Raw genomic sequence first — 14,625 nt, 5'->3', positions numbered from 1 at the left:
AAATGATGGCACATGATCAAGAAAATATCTTAAACCTCATTGGTTAGAAGATTGAAGTTCCAGTTGAAGTGTTAAGTCATGGTTGTATCCATCTAAGGAACTTGGAGATCTAAAGTTATGAAAGTGTAAAAGATTTCATGATCTTACGCTTCACATATTATAGTGATCAGTTAAAATATGAAAGGTCAAGAGTAAGTCTTGACATACTATGTTAATCACACACACATAAATTTATTTTGAAAATCTATCTAATTTATAAAAACCTCTTGAAAACCTATATATGCTTATGCGGAATTGATTAAGGTGTATTTATAATCAATTAGGGGACTTTTTGCAATGCCTAATCGATCAAGGACTTGGTTCAATCGATTAGAGATAGGTAAATGGCCTCATAATAAATTAGAAAAGCTTTTAACTAATTAATGCATATAGCCATTTTAGGGTTTCATTTTTTTTTGGATTAGGGTTGTCGTGTTTGAAGCTGGTTTGAGCGATTGCCAGCTAGAGTTAATTGATTATATCATTAAAATTTTCCATGAATTATTTCCATTTTAATTATAATTTTTTCTATATAAAGGAGGTTTCTCCTAATTTAATTGAATACTAAAATTTTGATTAGAAAACCTTATATTCTTCTTATACTCTCTCTCTATTTTGATTTTTTCTTTTCACGAAAAAATATCATAGTGGCAAAAGTATGAAAAGCATTGTCCGAGTTTTTGCTGTAATCGGTGTTATACCTTATTTTCTTTATCCAAGAGTGTGATTTTCTTGTGAAATTATCTTGTAAAGGTTATAAGTTAATCTCGTATAACATCTTGGTTGTAGGTTGTTGAGCTTGACCTGTATAAAAGTTATAGTAGTAGTTGTAAGCTAGTAGTGTGTAAAATCTCTATTTGAAGGTTCTTGAGAAAAACCCGTGTAAAAGTTTAATGTGTTGGTTCTTGGGTTTAACCAGTGTAAAAGCTCTATTTGTATGTTATTTTCGGTGAAGATCTTTATCTTCTTTCAATAGTTTTGATGCTTTACCTATGTGTATTTATCAAAATTGAAATAATTGTTTTAAATAACAAAGATTTTATAAATTGGTTTTGATTTTTAATAAAAACAATCCACATCTCCCATTTGCTTATGTGTGGAGTCATTTGGCTAACAATCACATCCTCTGCAGTTTTAGCAATAAGTGATCCACCTGAAGTGATATCAAGTGGTAACTTTAGTTGTTATAAAAGATCATTTCTGAAATGTGTATCTGAGCCATGTCATCAAAGCCATGACTTGGACATCTTTTTAACATTGAATTGTATCTCTCCCAAACCTCAAGTAATGTTTCACTCGCACCTTGTGAAAACTATAATTGTTGTTTTTGCCTTAATGAACTTTATTAAAGAAGAAATAGTCATGGAAGTTATCCTCCAATACATAATAGTTAGTCATGGTTTGTGTGGTCTAATGTAGGAACCAATCTTTATCTTTTCCTATAAGGGGGTGTGGAAATAATCTCATAAACATTGTCTCTTCATATTCTTCTTCAGGTCTAAGAGTTCCTCATACCTCATAGAATCTCGCCATATGAGTGTAAGGGTCTTCATGATTTAGACTTGAAAAAAGGTTATCATACATGATTTCAAGTAACCCTTTCATCTCCATTTGTCTTATGTTTCTTAGAGGTTCTCTAAAGTGAGCTAAACTCTCCAATCTGATGAACCATGGTATCCCATCACCGCCAATGTTATCGTGCTTATTATTGACATTGTTATTTTTATTGGTACTTCAGTTGTTGGTGGATCACCTTATTAAGTATCATCCATTGTAGAAGTGTTTGCTTGCTTTTCTTTTCCTAGATTTTGTTGAATGGTCCTTTTAATTTCAGAATCAAAAGGAACTAATCTTTTGTCTCACATAAACTTGCAAAAATATTAATAGTAACAAGAGATAAAAGATAGAAAAATAGAAAAAAGTCAATATGAAGAAAATCCATAAATTAACTTATAATGATAAGAAATTTAAATAACTTATAAATCATCATTCTCCAACAATGATGTTATTTTGTTGATTGTTTGAAATCGACACTCTTTAAAGAAAAATTAGAAATGTAGTGGTTGATCCAATAAAAAACACAATGAAGTGAGTAAAATTATTGTATTCACATGGAATGATAAATACAACTTTATATGTCAAACACTATCTTTTTTTATCTTAAATAATTAGATAAATTACACACTTATCAAGACCCCGCCTCAGACAACCATATGTCAATAACCCAATTATGAATCGCATGGCTTACTACGCCATTATAGAATGAGCTAACTGATGGGTCATCGTGAGGGGGAAGCATTCATACTGGGTCAAACATTCACCTAAAAATCAAAGACTCACCCAAATAAGTGAGAGAGACACCACATATTCATCCAAAACTTTAAGGTGATAGGTGTATGGATCCTCTCACTCATAAAGTGCTCAATCTCTACTTTTCTTAGCAATGTGGTACTTAGAAATCACATTTGTTTCTCCATACAACTCACTTGTTTATCAACAATCCCGTCAAGTGTGAGTCCATCTATTCTGCTCCCCTCAAGAGGAATCTCTTTCATCCATACCGCCGTTGACGGACAACCTTACACGTCATGGGAACTACAACGGGACACACCACTTAACCATTATGTTAGGAAGACTTTTGATACAAGGAGATGGTCTCTTAATCGAACTGGCCTCTGAGATACCACTGATAGGTCATCATGAGGGAGGAGTATTCACATTAGATCAAGCATTCACCTAAACGTCAAAGACTCATCCAAACAAGTGAGAGATATATCATATATTCATCCCAAAATCTTAAGGTGATAGGTGCATGAATCCTCTCACTTATAAAGTGCTCAACCTCCATTTTTTAAGCAATGTGGGACTTAGAACTCACACTTATTTCTCCACACAACTCACATTTATTTCTCAACACTAACATTGTCACATCTATAAATAGGAAACTAAATACAAATCGTAATCATCTAATTATACCCCTAAACACTCTGAGTTCTTATTATAATACATTGCTATAAGAGCTTGCCTACCACCTACTTATACACAACAAAGTCGTATTCATAGCATAGTGATTCATCGGATCAAGTTAGATTGAACCATTAATATTTTGTTAATGAAGTTTACAAATTTCTAAATGGAAATCTTGAGGGGGTAAATCTATGGGCGTCCGCAGTGCGGTTTAAATTTGTTTTGAGACAAAAACTCATTCAATTCAAAAGTAAATTTACTTGCGGTTTGATTCAGTTTTGAATGATTGTAAAAAAAATTCAATACAATTTCATAAGTTTTACGATGGATCGGTATTTGGATATTCATACTACAGATTTTATGTAGTTTAATTTAAATTGGTATTTAAATATCTAAGCATATCAAAACCAATTTACTAATCACTTTTTCTTCTTTCAAAATTTAAACCAAACTTACATTTATATTCAATTTGGACCTCTAGAATTACTTTATACTTTCCACCCAAACAACTTTAAAAAATCCATTTTTAGTAGAAAAAAAATGTGAAGCACTTAGAATAAAATTATACACGCTTTCATGGTGACAAGTCAAGGGGACGCCCTTCCACGAAACTCTTGGCGTCAATGACAAAGTCAATGATGCTACTTTACTCATAAATATGGTAAAAGGGGTTCACAAATCAATTGCATTATTGCATATGAGAAAGACCAGAAATATCTCCATACATACTTATGTTAACACTTAACACTGTATTTCGTCTAAGCAAACTCAAGCATTTTGCAAACAACTTTGATTCCATAATCTCTTGTTTGGTGAGAATCTATCATGGAACTCTCTGACCAATTCAAAGATTCATTTCACCAAGGTCTTATTGCTGGCTATTTTTTCACTGCAACTTTTTGCATTGTTTTTTATATTTCCTATTATCTACCCACACAGCTGGCGAAGAACAGAAAAAATAAGAACCTTCAACGTAAGAAAACAGGAAAGAAAAGTAAATTACCTGATCATAACTCTAAACAGGTACCCTAAGGTTCTTTCCTCTCTCTTTCTGCACATTTTAATTTAATTGAATTACTATTATTATTGATGCTATTTAGAAATTTTAGTTTGCTCATTCTTTGGTGTCTCAATAATTTATATGCACTATATTTTCAAAAGATTTTGCTGTATCAATGCACAGAAACTAAAGAAAGTCTGCAAAAAAGACCAAATATTGCCTGTTGGGTTGCTAGAGAAAAGAATACAGGTAATCCATTATTCATAGAATCCAAATATTTTTATGAATATTGTTAAATTTATTGTAAGCGAAGATTATCGCCATTTTTATAAACATATTTAAGTATTATTATATAATTTGAGTAGTCTGATAGCGATGATTCAACAGATCTTGAATAATTAAGTTCTAATACTATTTGTGAAGATTATTGTCACTTTTAATATCCATATTATTTGTTTTTTATGGATGATATCAACAGATCAATAAAGTTGGAAGATTGAGTTATAGAATAAACTATACAAAAATCTGTCATGCAACAAAAGACTTTAGTAGGGACAATGTGATTGGGGTAGGAGTGATTGGAATAATGTACAAGGCAACACTTCCCAACGGTTGTTTCTTGGCAGTTACGAGACTAAATGATTCACAGTTATCTATCAAAAGGTTCGAGTTGGAAATAATGTTATTGGGACAATACAGTCACAGAAACATAGTTCCGTTGGTTGGTTTCTGCATAGAAGAACAAAATGAAAGAGTTTTGGTGTATCAGTACATGCCAAATGGAAAACTTTCTGATTGGTTGAATGATGATACTACAAAACTAGGATGGTCAAGAGTTATCAAAATTGCACTTGGTGTTGCAAGAGGTTTATGTTGCTTCCATCATAGCTTGCATATGGTTCATCTTAGCATAAGTTCCGAGTGTATCTTGTTAGGGAACAATTTTGAGCCAAAAATATCCAATGTTGGAGAGGCTATTATGAATAATGATGTGAACAAAAACATAGGATTTGAGAAGAAAGATGTTTATGACTTTGGTTGTTTGCTTTTTGAGTTGATTAAGGGGAAGAAATTTGGCCAAGTGAGTGATTGTTTAAGCGATACAAGTGTTCCTTTTACGACGTACACGTATCCGAATCCTATGAACCTGTTGGAGGATCATTTTGGGTTCTATGATGTAATGGATGAAACTTTAAACAAGATAGAATTTGAAGATGAGGTGTCTTCTCTTCTTAGTGTTGCATGTGATTGTGTCCATCCTTTCTTTGAACAAAGACCTACTATGCTTGAGGTGTATTGCAAGATGGGAAAGATATGGGAGAGAGATGAGATTTGTGAAGATCTTGATATTGTTACTTCTACTACAAGTAACGTCACCAATAGTTTTGGTTGTGACTGATTCTAGGAAGTCAATGCCTAAGAAAAATATAAAGTATCTAGGATGAGATTACATCTCACTGAGTTCTTTAACTATAATTACCAATTGTCTATGAATCCAAGTCCCGAGTCTTAACATCATTCAAAGTTATACATAGTTTTATAATATTCAACAAAAATTAAAGGTGGATCACATAATATATTATATTGTCAATGTTAATCAGAGAAGTCATGTAATTTCTCCTCAATAAAATATAGAGTAGAATAAAATCAATTATTTCCCCTAAAATAAAATCAATTAGTATATTTATAATTTTAACAATTAAAGAGTCTAATTCATTAACATGTTAGGTAATGAAGTCAAAAGTGCAATAGTCAAAAAACTCAAAGAAGCAAAATATTTTTTTGTGATTTTTGATTGTACTTCTGATGTAAGTCATCAAGAACAAATGACTCTCATTATACGTTGTGTGAATTTTCTACAAGTCCAATAAGAATTGAAGAATTTTTTAAAGTCTATGACACAACAGGTCAAAGATTGTTTGTGGAGAAATTACAAAATATATTGGAAACTCTTGGTCTAGATATTAATAATGTGAGAGGACAAGAATGCGATAATGGATCAAACATGAAAGATAAATATCAAGGTGTACAAAGAAAATTATTAGATGTTAACCTTAGAGCATTATAAAAATCATGTGGTTGTCATAGCCTTAACTTGACACTTTGTGATTTTACAAATTCTTGCACTAAATCTAAAGATTTTTTTGGAGTATCATAACATATTTATATTGTATTTTCTCATGGATAAAACATTGGAAAATTCTTAGAGATAGCGTAAAAGGTTTAACTATTAAACCATTGCCAGAAACACGTTGGGAAAGTCATGTGAATAGTGTATATGCAATTAAATCTCAAACTTCATATGTAAGAGAAGCATTACTTCAACTAGCTAAACAAGATAGTGATTCCAAAATAGAGAATCTGGATTTGTAAATGCTAAGGCTAGTGTTGAAAAGGTTGGGAATAAAATGGAGATTGAATGTGTTTATTCAAAAACATCAAATTCGTAGAAAACAACACTATGATGAAAATTCATCTCAACCCACACAACTGAATTTTGAGTCTGCTGAAGAGTCTTTTCGAAATCATTATTTCTTATACATTGTAGATCAAACAATTGGCTTACTTGATAGAAGATTTGAGTAGTATATCAAATATGAAAATATTTTTGGGTTCTTATTTAGTATTGAAAGGCTTAAATCATTATCTGATAGGGACTTGAAAGTATGTTGTAAACATCTTGAAAATTGTTTAAAACATGACGATATTCTTAATCTTGATGGTGAAATTTTGTTTGAAGAATTAAAAGTTATTATAGAAGTTTTAATAGTTGAATCAAAATCAAGCTATATGATATTGAGTTCTTTAAATACTTTTAATTGTTTTCCTAATGCATGCATAGTTTATAGAATAATATTGACTATTCTTATCAGTGTTGCATCTGCTGAAAGAAGTTTTTCTAAATAAAAATTATTAAAATCTTATTTGTATGTCACAAGATAGATTAAATAGTCTTGCGTTAATTTCAATTGAAAATGATTTTTTAAAGAACCTTGATTATGAACGAATTATTAATAATTTTGCAATAAAAAATGGTAAGAGAATGATATTTAAATAATTTAAAGGTTTGATCAATTTTTTTGTAGAAAAAAAGATTGGATCAAGAAGAAGAAGAAAAAAAGAAGAGGAATAAATCTCTTTATATTGGTTTATATTTTGATGTAGTATAAACATTGATTCAAAGATTCATTTTGATGTCAAATAAAAATGTATTTTTTATTCAATTATTTCTTTTATCCTCATATATATATATATATATATATATATATATATATATATATATATATATATATATAGATATAGATATTATTAAAAAAAAATTATAGCGACATCACTTTTTTAATTACCTCAAGGCATCTAAATTCAAAAGATCGAGTATGTATGTCTATTGGATAACCTTTGATAAACATAGGCATTCGACCTTATATATAAGCCGGACATTTTTACACTTAGTTTTATATGTATTGTGAGACACTCTTTATTACATGATTGCTTTAACTTTCAAAAGTATAATTACTTGTGAATTAACTACCCACTTAGAGTTTTCTATCACAATCACCGTTGTTGTTGTTTTTCTACTAAAGATAAATCCTAAGGATGATTAATTTACTCAAAGTATGGTTTAAGATTTGCGTTGGGGTGTACCTACAAATAATCTGAACCACAAATAAAAGACAAAAGAATGTGAGAGACATATTAAGGTTAGAAAGTATAGATTTTGAATGTTGATAGTGTTAAGCTCAGAGGATTACTTTTCCACTGTGTCATTTGGAAGTATACTTTTGACTTCAAATACAACAAATTTATGTATAAAGAAATATTAGTCTGAAGAATTAGTCTAAAGAATATATTTTTATAAGCATATATATATATATATATATATATATATATATATATATATATATATATATATATATATATATATATATATATATATATATATATATATATATATATATATATATATATATATATATATATATATATATATATATATATATATATATATATATATATATATATTAAAAATCGGATCGAATAATAGACCAGAAATTAGAGATGAATCCGGTTTGATCAATCTTTCAAAATTATTAATGGATCAAAATCGAAATAAAATCGAAAAAATCGGATTGAACCGTTCAAAATCATTCGAAGTAAAGAATCGGAATCGATTTTATAAAATCGTCCGACTCATAAAAATGCATCAAATTGATTTTTTTTAAATGCTAAAGAAATTGGTTGTCCGATTCCATCTTACTGCTATGGCCTCAAGGGAGCGTAAGCATGTGTTTAGTCATTGCAGGGAAAAAAAATTTGAATAACTGAATTTGATGGAACTGATTTTGGTTAAATATGAGTTAAATGTAAATTGATTTATATTTAAATAAATTAATATAAAATTGATTCTTAATATTTGTTGTTGTTTAAGTAGTTTGAATCAAAATTGCTTTGAGATAATATAATTACCAAATTGGATTTTAATATGTCTATTTTCATAAAACATATAATGTACTTACTAAATTGCTAATAATGAAATTTTAAAATTTTAAAAATAAAATTAACATAATAACTAAATATTAGAAATTTAAATAAAAATTAAAAATTAATAATATAATTTAAAATGTAACACAATATTGAATAGTATCACAAACCAATGTATCTTATTAGTGTTTGATAGATAGAATCTACCAAATAATACCTACCTAAAAATAAAGTAATTATTATAATGTCAAGTGAAATTTGAAGGTGGGTGTGGAACATTATAGTAATATAAAAGAATAGACTTGAAGGTGGATGTGGAAAATTTAGGTGCTTATTTGTAAGAGTCTGTCAAAAATTCGGGAATCATGAGTATCATTTTCTCAATCGGCTAATACAAAAGTAAAACACATATTCAAACCACGTGCATCCATTCTATTATGCGTTGAATATCTTATGACACTTGCGCCTTTATGAAACATAGGATCTTCATATTTAACATATTTGAAATACAACTTAAGACAAACACAAAGTACATGATGAACCTGAGTGTTGTAACCTTTCTTGAATCATTCTATTACATACTCTGTGGCATACAATGAATAAAAACATTGCAACCATTTCTTCAACCCCATATGACTAGAAGAATTTAATCCACATTTTATTAATCCATTGCAGAATTTATTTAAAATGTATTTTTTACATTTAAAACATCTCATATCGGCGAGTGGAATTCCTTTGTAATATTTCTTGAATCCATCCATGAATTATTAATTGACTAGTTCTACATGGTTCTTTACATAAATTATTGATTGCATACTCACTAACTAGTGTAGCCACACAAAAATCTTTAAAATTATCATCATCATCTCCATTGCAATCCATATGTTCATTTCAATGATCCATTTTAATAAAGGACATTATGGAAATCTCCCAAAATTTATGGAGAATTTCAATCAATCTTGATGAACAAGATTGTTATTATCCACACAATAGTAATGAAAAAAGAAGAATAATGGAGAAAAAAAGAGTGTAAAGAACGATGAAGGAGAAGAGAAATTAAATTCTGCAGAGTTTCTCTCTGCCCATAAACTGTGGATAACTTCTTATTCACTTTAAAATACTGTAAATACAATGTTATGAATACTCTATTCACCTCATTACAAAAATAAGGATTACTCCCTTTATTTATAGATTTAGGTTAACTTGGACCTCAAGGCAAAGCCAAAAAATATAAAAGCCCAAAATAGCTAACACTACTAAAATAAGCAAAGTCGAAATCCTGTGTGAAGCAACATGCTTCAACACTTCGACACACTAACACAACTCAACATACTAGGTGGTTCGACACTTCCTGCTTCGATACAAGGAATTACAATTCAACACACCACATAATTCATTGTGTCTAAGCTATCTACATTGATCATAGTTCTTAGTCTTCTGAACACTTCGACCTACATTCCCTTTGTCATGATGTTTGCAATCTGATTCTCATTTCTGCAGTGTTTCACATTCATCTTCTCATCTGCTACCTGCTCTCGAAGATAATGGAACCCCATTTCGATGTGCTTGCTTCGACCATGTGCTATCAGATTTTTCGCCAGATTGATAGTTGATATGTTGTCGATCCTCATGATAATTGCTCTATGACTCTTCGCTATTATCTCTTCCACCAGATTCACCATCTATCTAACTTCATATAAATAAGTATACATAAATCTTATAATCAAAGTTAAATATCAATAGAGGCATATAATCATAACACTTAAATTATTCAATAACGCCATATAACACAGTCATTTAAACAAAACTATCTATATCAATAGAAATATTGACATAGCCATATACCCAAAATATAACTTTATAAACTCTACATACATTTTACATAAATTCTACATAACCACGTAAATTCTACATTAAACATACTATATAACATAAAGTTAACTATATAATTAAAGACATATAACATAAATAAATTATACAGAACCATATAACAAAATCATGCATTGCATCTTACTACCATGTATGTAAATCAATATACATAAAGCCATATAACTAAACATAATTAGGTAACATAAAGTCATATAACAAAAACTACATAAACATAAGCTAATTTCATTAAAATTTCAAAACCATAATGCATAAACATGAATTCTAAAAGACATAACTAAAGAAAGATTTAATACATAAGTAAGATCCTAGCACATGAGCTGATTAGTATAGACTAAGTTCAAGAGACATCATAAATTAGATCAATCACATCTTCATAAATAGCATACGATTATTTGCTGCAAATTTAAGCCAATTCAATCTCTTATTATCAAAACTTAGTGATACAAATATCTCACGTGATGGCTTAAACATCATTAGTTGACAACACATTGTATAAATTATAAACCATTTGTAACTTCATCCATGTTTTGAATCTCACTCATCACTTCACCAATAGATGCATTGGTCATGGCCTCTTTTCGTGATAATCCCTTCTAGATAATCCATTAAATTGGAAAACAATGTTTTTCCATCCTTGTTTAGATAAACTAGTACCAATACGTTCACCCTTGGTAACTTGATCCAAACATGCTTTAATGAAATATTCAGTTGCTAAGATTCTCCAACTTGCTTTAGATCTTTGAACTTCATCGTTAGTTGCAGGGGGTGCATAAACTTTTATCTTTACTGTATCAATAATACTATATACATGAAATAGGATCAACAATCAAATAAAAACTTCTACATAATATGATATCATATATACGAGCAAACAATGCTTACATTTCTAGGTTTTTTTAAACAATTAATATAAAGTGACAACCAAAATCCAATCTTTAAATTGTACAAGCTACCTGTTGAATTATAATTCCTTGTGTCGAAACAGGTTGTTCGACAGAGTAAGGAAATGTCAAACCACCTATTCCTATGCAAAGTGAATAAGAAGTTTTCCACAGTTTGTGGGCAGAGAGAAAAACTCTGCAGAATTATATTACTCTTCTCCTTCATCGTTCTATACACTCTCTCTTTCTCCATTGTTCTACTCTATTCATTGTTATTGTATGGGTAATAACAATCTTCTTCATCAAGATAGATTGAAATTCTCCATAGGTTTTGGGGATTTCCAACATCTGGTATCAAGAGCTCCGATTTAACCGATTTGTGGGAAGAAAATCACCATGGAAACGAATCATCCAAACGGGTATTTTCCAGCAAATCTTCCGATTCTTAAGAACAACAATTATGAGAATTGGTGCAAGCAGATGAAGGTTGTGTTATGTTATCAAGATCTTTGGGATCTTGTGAAGGAAGGAGTAGCAACGCTTGCAGAAGCCGCGACAGATCAAGAAAAGGATGCACATAAAGAATTGAAGAAGAAAGATTATAAAGCTCTCTTTATAATTCATCAATGTGTTGATGCAGATAACTTTGAAAAGGTTAGTGATGCAGAGTCAGCGAAAGAAGCATGGGAAATTCTGGAGAAATCGTTTGGAGGCGCAGAGAAGGTGAAAGAGGTGAGGTTACAAACTCACAAAAGAACGCATGAATTGCTTCAGATGGAAGACAATGAAAGCATAACTGATTTCTTCACCAAGGTTACGAAACTAGTGAATCAAATCAAGGTATGTGGAGAAGTGTTGACATCAAGATTTGTTGTTGGAAAGATCTTGAGGTCGTTGGCTCCAAAGTTCGACCACGTGGTAGTAGCCATAGAATAGTCGAAAGATTTGTCAAAATTGACAAAGGAAGAGCTTTAAGGGACGCTTGAATCTCATGAACAAAGAATGGCTGGAAGAGCTGTAGGAAAGTCGAAGAGTGATATCGCTTTGCAGGCTCAATCAGTGAAAGAAAGAAAAGGCAAAGGAAGCTGGAATGGCAACAAAGGCAGAGGAAGCTACAACAATTCGACTGGTCAAAATCAGCAAGAATAAAATTGATCGAATTAGAGAAAACCATGGAACCAAGGCAACCAAAGAGGTGGTGTTGCAAGTAGAGGAAGAGGTGGTGGTCAAAAACCAGACAAGAGTCACATTCAGTGTTACGATTGTCAAAGGTATGGTCACTATTCTAGTGATTGTCCAGAAAAGCAGAAGAATCAAGAAACTTATGCAAAGCTGGCGAAACATGTAGAAGAAGTGATGTTGTTGATGGTTGTTGAAAGTATTTTTCGTGTCGGGTTTTTGTTATCGTATCCACAGGGATTGTAAGATATCACCGCCGTTCGATGGTTGTATTAATCGTAGCTCAATGTAACAATAGGGTTTTGTTTTTAATCAAGTTATCTTGCATAAAAAGTAATAAATTGCGGTAAAAGTTATGGTTTGATTAAATGAGAAATATTGTCAAAGTTAGGTTTCAATGATCACTTTGCATGTATTTGCTCGGTCAACAATCTTATAAACTCCTTTAGATGATAAATAATTTCACAAAGTCCTCTCAATATGTTTCTCTCGAACACACATTGTGAGTTTTGCCATTTTGATCCATTGTTTCTCTCGAACACAATCTATCAAAATGACAACTTTTTGGTTCAACCTTATGGTGAACAAAATCATTCATTACTATCTCTAGCTAACAAACAAGTTTGGATGAAAACCTAGGTCAAGAGTCGGTAAACATCTCTCGATCGTAAACCAACACAAAGAGTTTTAAATAGAAACAAAGTTTTCATCATATATTTACCATTAAAGAGTTTACATATGAGGATCCTTACATTTACACACAAAGCTAGTAATCACCTACATCTAACCTTGACAAATGGATGACTTAGCTACTCATTTTCATGGTAGCTTGGTCGGCAAGTAAGGAAAGAAGGTTGATCAACATCCAAGTCGGATAATCGAAGTTGGATGGGAATCCACCTTCTTTTTGTAGAAGATGGTTCTAAGATGAAGAGAAATGAAAATTAGGGCATAAAAGCTCCCAAGAACAATGCTGCAAAAATATCTAGAAGAAAGTACAAAAGTGGAAAAATGAGGTAAAACTAAGGTATGGTGCTCAAAAGTGGCACCTGCTACTTATAGACCACTGCTGGGCTGTCATGTTCGCTAGGCGAGCAGAATGGCTCGCCTAGCGAGGGTCTAATATGGGCACATAAGGCCCCTGCGCCCAGAGAAAACAGGGTCTGCTGAACTGTCATGTTCGCCTAGCGAACATACCTTCGCCTAGCGAAGGACACGCTTCAACCTTCGCCCCAGCGAGGTTGAGAGGTTTTGCTACTGGAATGCTCGCTGGGGACTCGCTAGAGCTTCGCCTAGCGAGTGAGTGCTGGCTGCGTTTTTCACCAAAACAGAATGAACTCGCTACCACCTTCGCCTTCAGCTCGCCTGGCGAATTAATTTGTCAATTTACTGGGGCTTTTCGCCTGGAGCTCGCCTAGCGAAGCAGTGCTTCGCCACAGCCTCGCCTAGCGAGCAGGCTGATGAAATGCTTGTATTCTTTGGTTCCTTTGCCAATTTTCTTGTGTCTTCATTTTCAATTAGTTCATGCCTTTTTCCTGCACAATAACACACAAATCAAAGGCACCAAGCTTGTTTATCAATGTAATGCATTCCATGTAAAACAAATGTGGTTTTGACAATTTTAGCAAGGAAAAAGAGTGAAAGATGCCCACATATGATAGCTCAAATAAGCACTTTTGGGCATCTAACAACTCTCCCCAACTAGATTCTTGCTTGTCCTCAAGCAAAGTATGCCTCTTGCAGGACAAGAGGATTTGCTTTAAGAAACTGGTTTCTCCGAAGTTGGATAAACGGCTCAAACACAAGCGAAATCAGCAAATACAAGTTTCCAACGGTTCGAATAACATAATACATAAGAACTAAAACTTAAATAGCAATGCAAAATATTTATCTATCTACAACAATACTATTCTGAATGAATCATCCTATCTCTCCTCTTCGAATAAGGAATGAAGATTTTACGCGTTTGCAACCGCGGGATTAATCTCACTCTCTAACAAACAATGAAGAAAACAAATAGATTCATACAATGTCTAACAATTATGAATGGTACTGTGGAAGCATAAAGATCACTAAGGGCTTTTAGGGTGCAACTTGGTTAGGTTAACAAACAAGGGACATTTCTAAGGCCATTGAAACGAAAGTGCCGATGCAAAAGAGACATTCACAATATTATTCACACTACTC

General features: G+C 31.7%; 1 protein-coding gene across 2 annotated transcripts; it reads left to right on the top strand.

Moving 5' to 3' along the window:
- The first annotated feature begins 3,693 nt into the window (after positions 1 to 3,693).
- Positions 3,694 to 5,567, top strand: LOC127106770 (probably inactive leucine-rich repeat receptor-like protein kinase At5g48380). 2 transcript variants are annotated; one of them, XM_051044072.1, is made up of 4 exons: positions 3,694 to 3,818; positions 3,946 to 4,029; positions 4,190 to 4,255; positions 4,485 to 5,567. In XM_051044072.1, exons 1-4 carry the CDS (start codon positions 3,738 to 3,740, stop codon positions 5,403 to 5,405), a joined length of 1,152 nt encoding a protein of 383 aa, XP_050900029.1. In that variant the 5' UTR covers positions 3,694 to 3,737; the 3' UTR covers positions 5,406 to 5,567. The 2 variants fall into 2 exon arrangements, with proteins under 2 accessions (XP_050900029.1, XP_050900028.1); XM_051044071.1 differs by having other exon boundaries at positions 3,706 to 4,029.
- Positions 5,568 to 14,625: the final 9,058 nt, after the last annotated feature.

This window comes from Lathyrus oleraceus, chromosome 7 (assembly GCF_024323335.1).
Source record: "Lathyrus oleraceus cultivar Zhongwan6 chromosome 7, CAAS_Psat_ZW6_1.0, whole genome shotgun sequence".
Classification (NCBI taxonomy): Eukaryota; Viridiplantae; Streptophyta; class Magnoliopsida; order Fabales; family Fabaceae; genus Lathyrus; species Lathyrus oleraceus.
This window is presented reverse-complemented; position numbering and strand designations above follow the sequence as displayed.

Bases quoted from the DNA above. Each gene is read 5' to 3' on its own strand.
- LOC127106770 (XM_051044071.1), top strand. From the start codon at position 3,832: ATGGAACTCTCTGACCAATTCAAAGATTCATTTCACCAAGGTCTTATT. The intron at 4,030-4,189 runs GTACCCTAAGGT...ATCAATGCACAG, and splicing joins CTGATCATAACTCTAAACAG to AAACTAAAGAAAGTCTGCAA. The intron at 4,256-4,484 runs GTAATCCATTAT...TGATATCAACAG, and splicing joins TGCTAGAGAAAAGAATACAG to ATCAATAAAGTTGGAAGATT.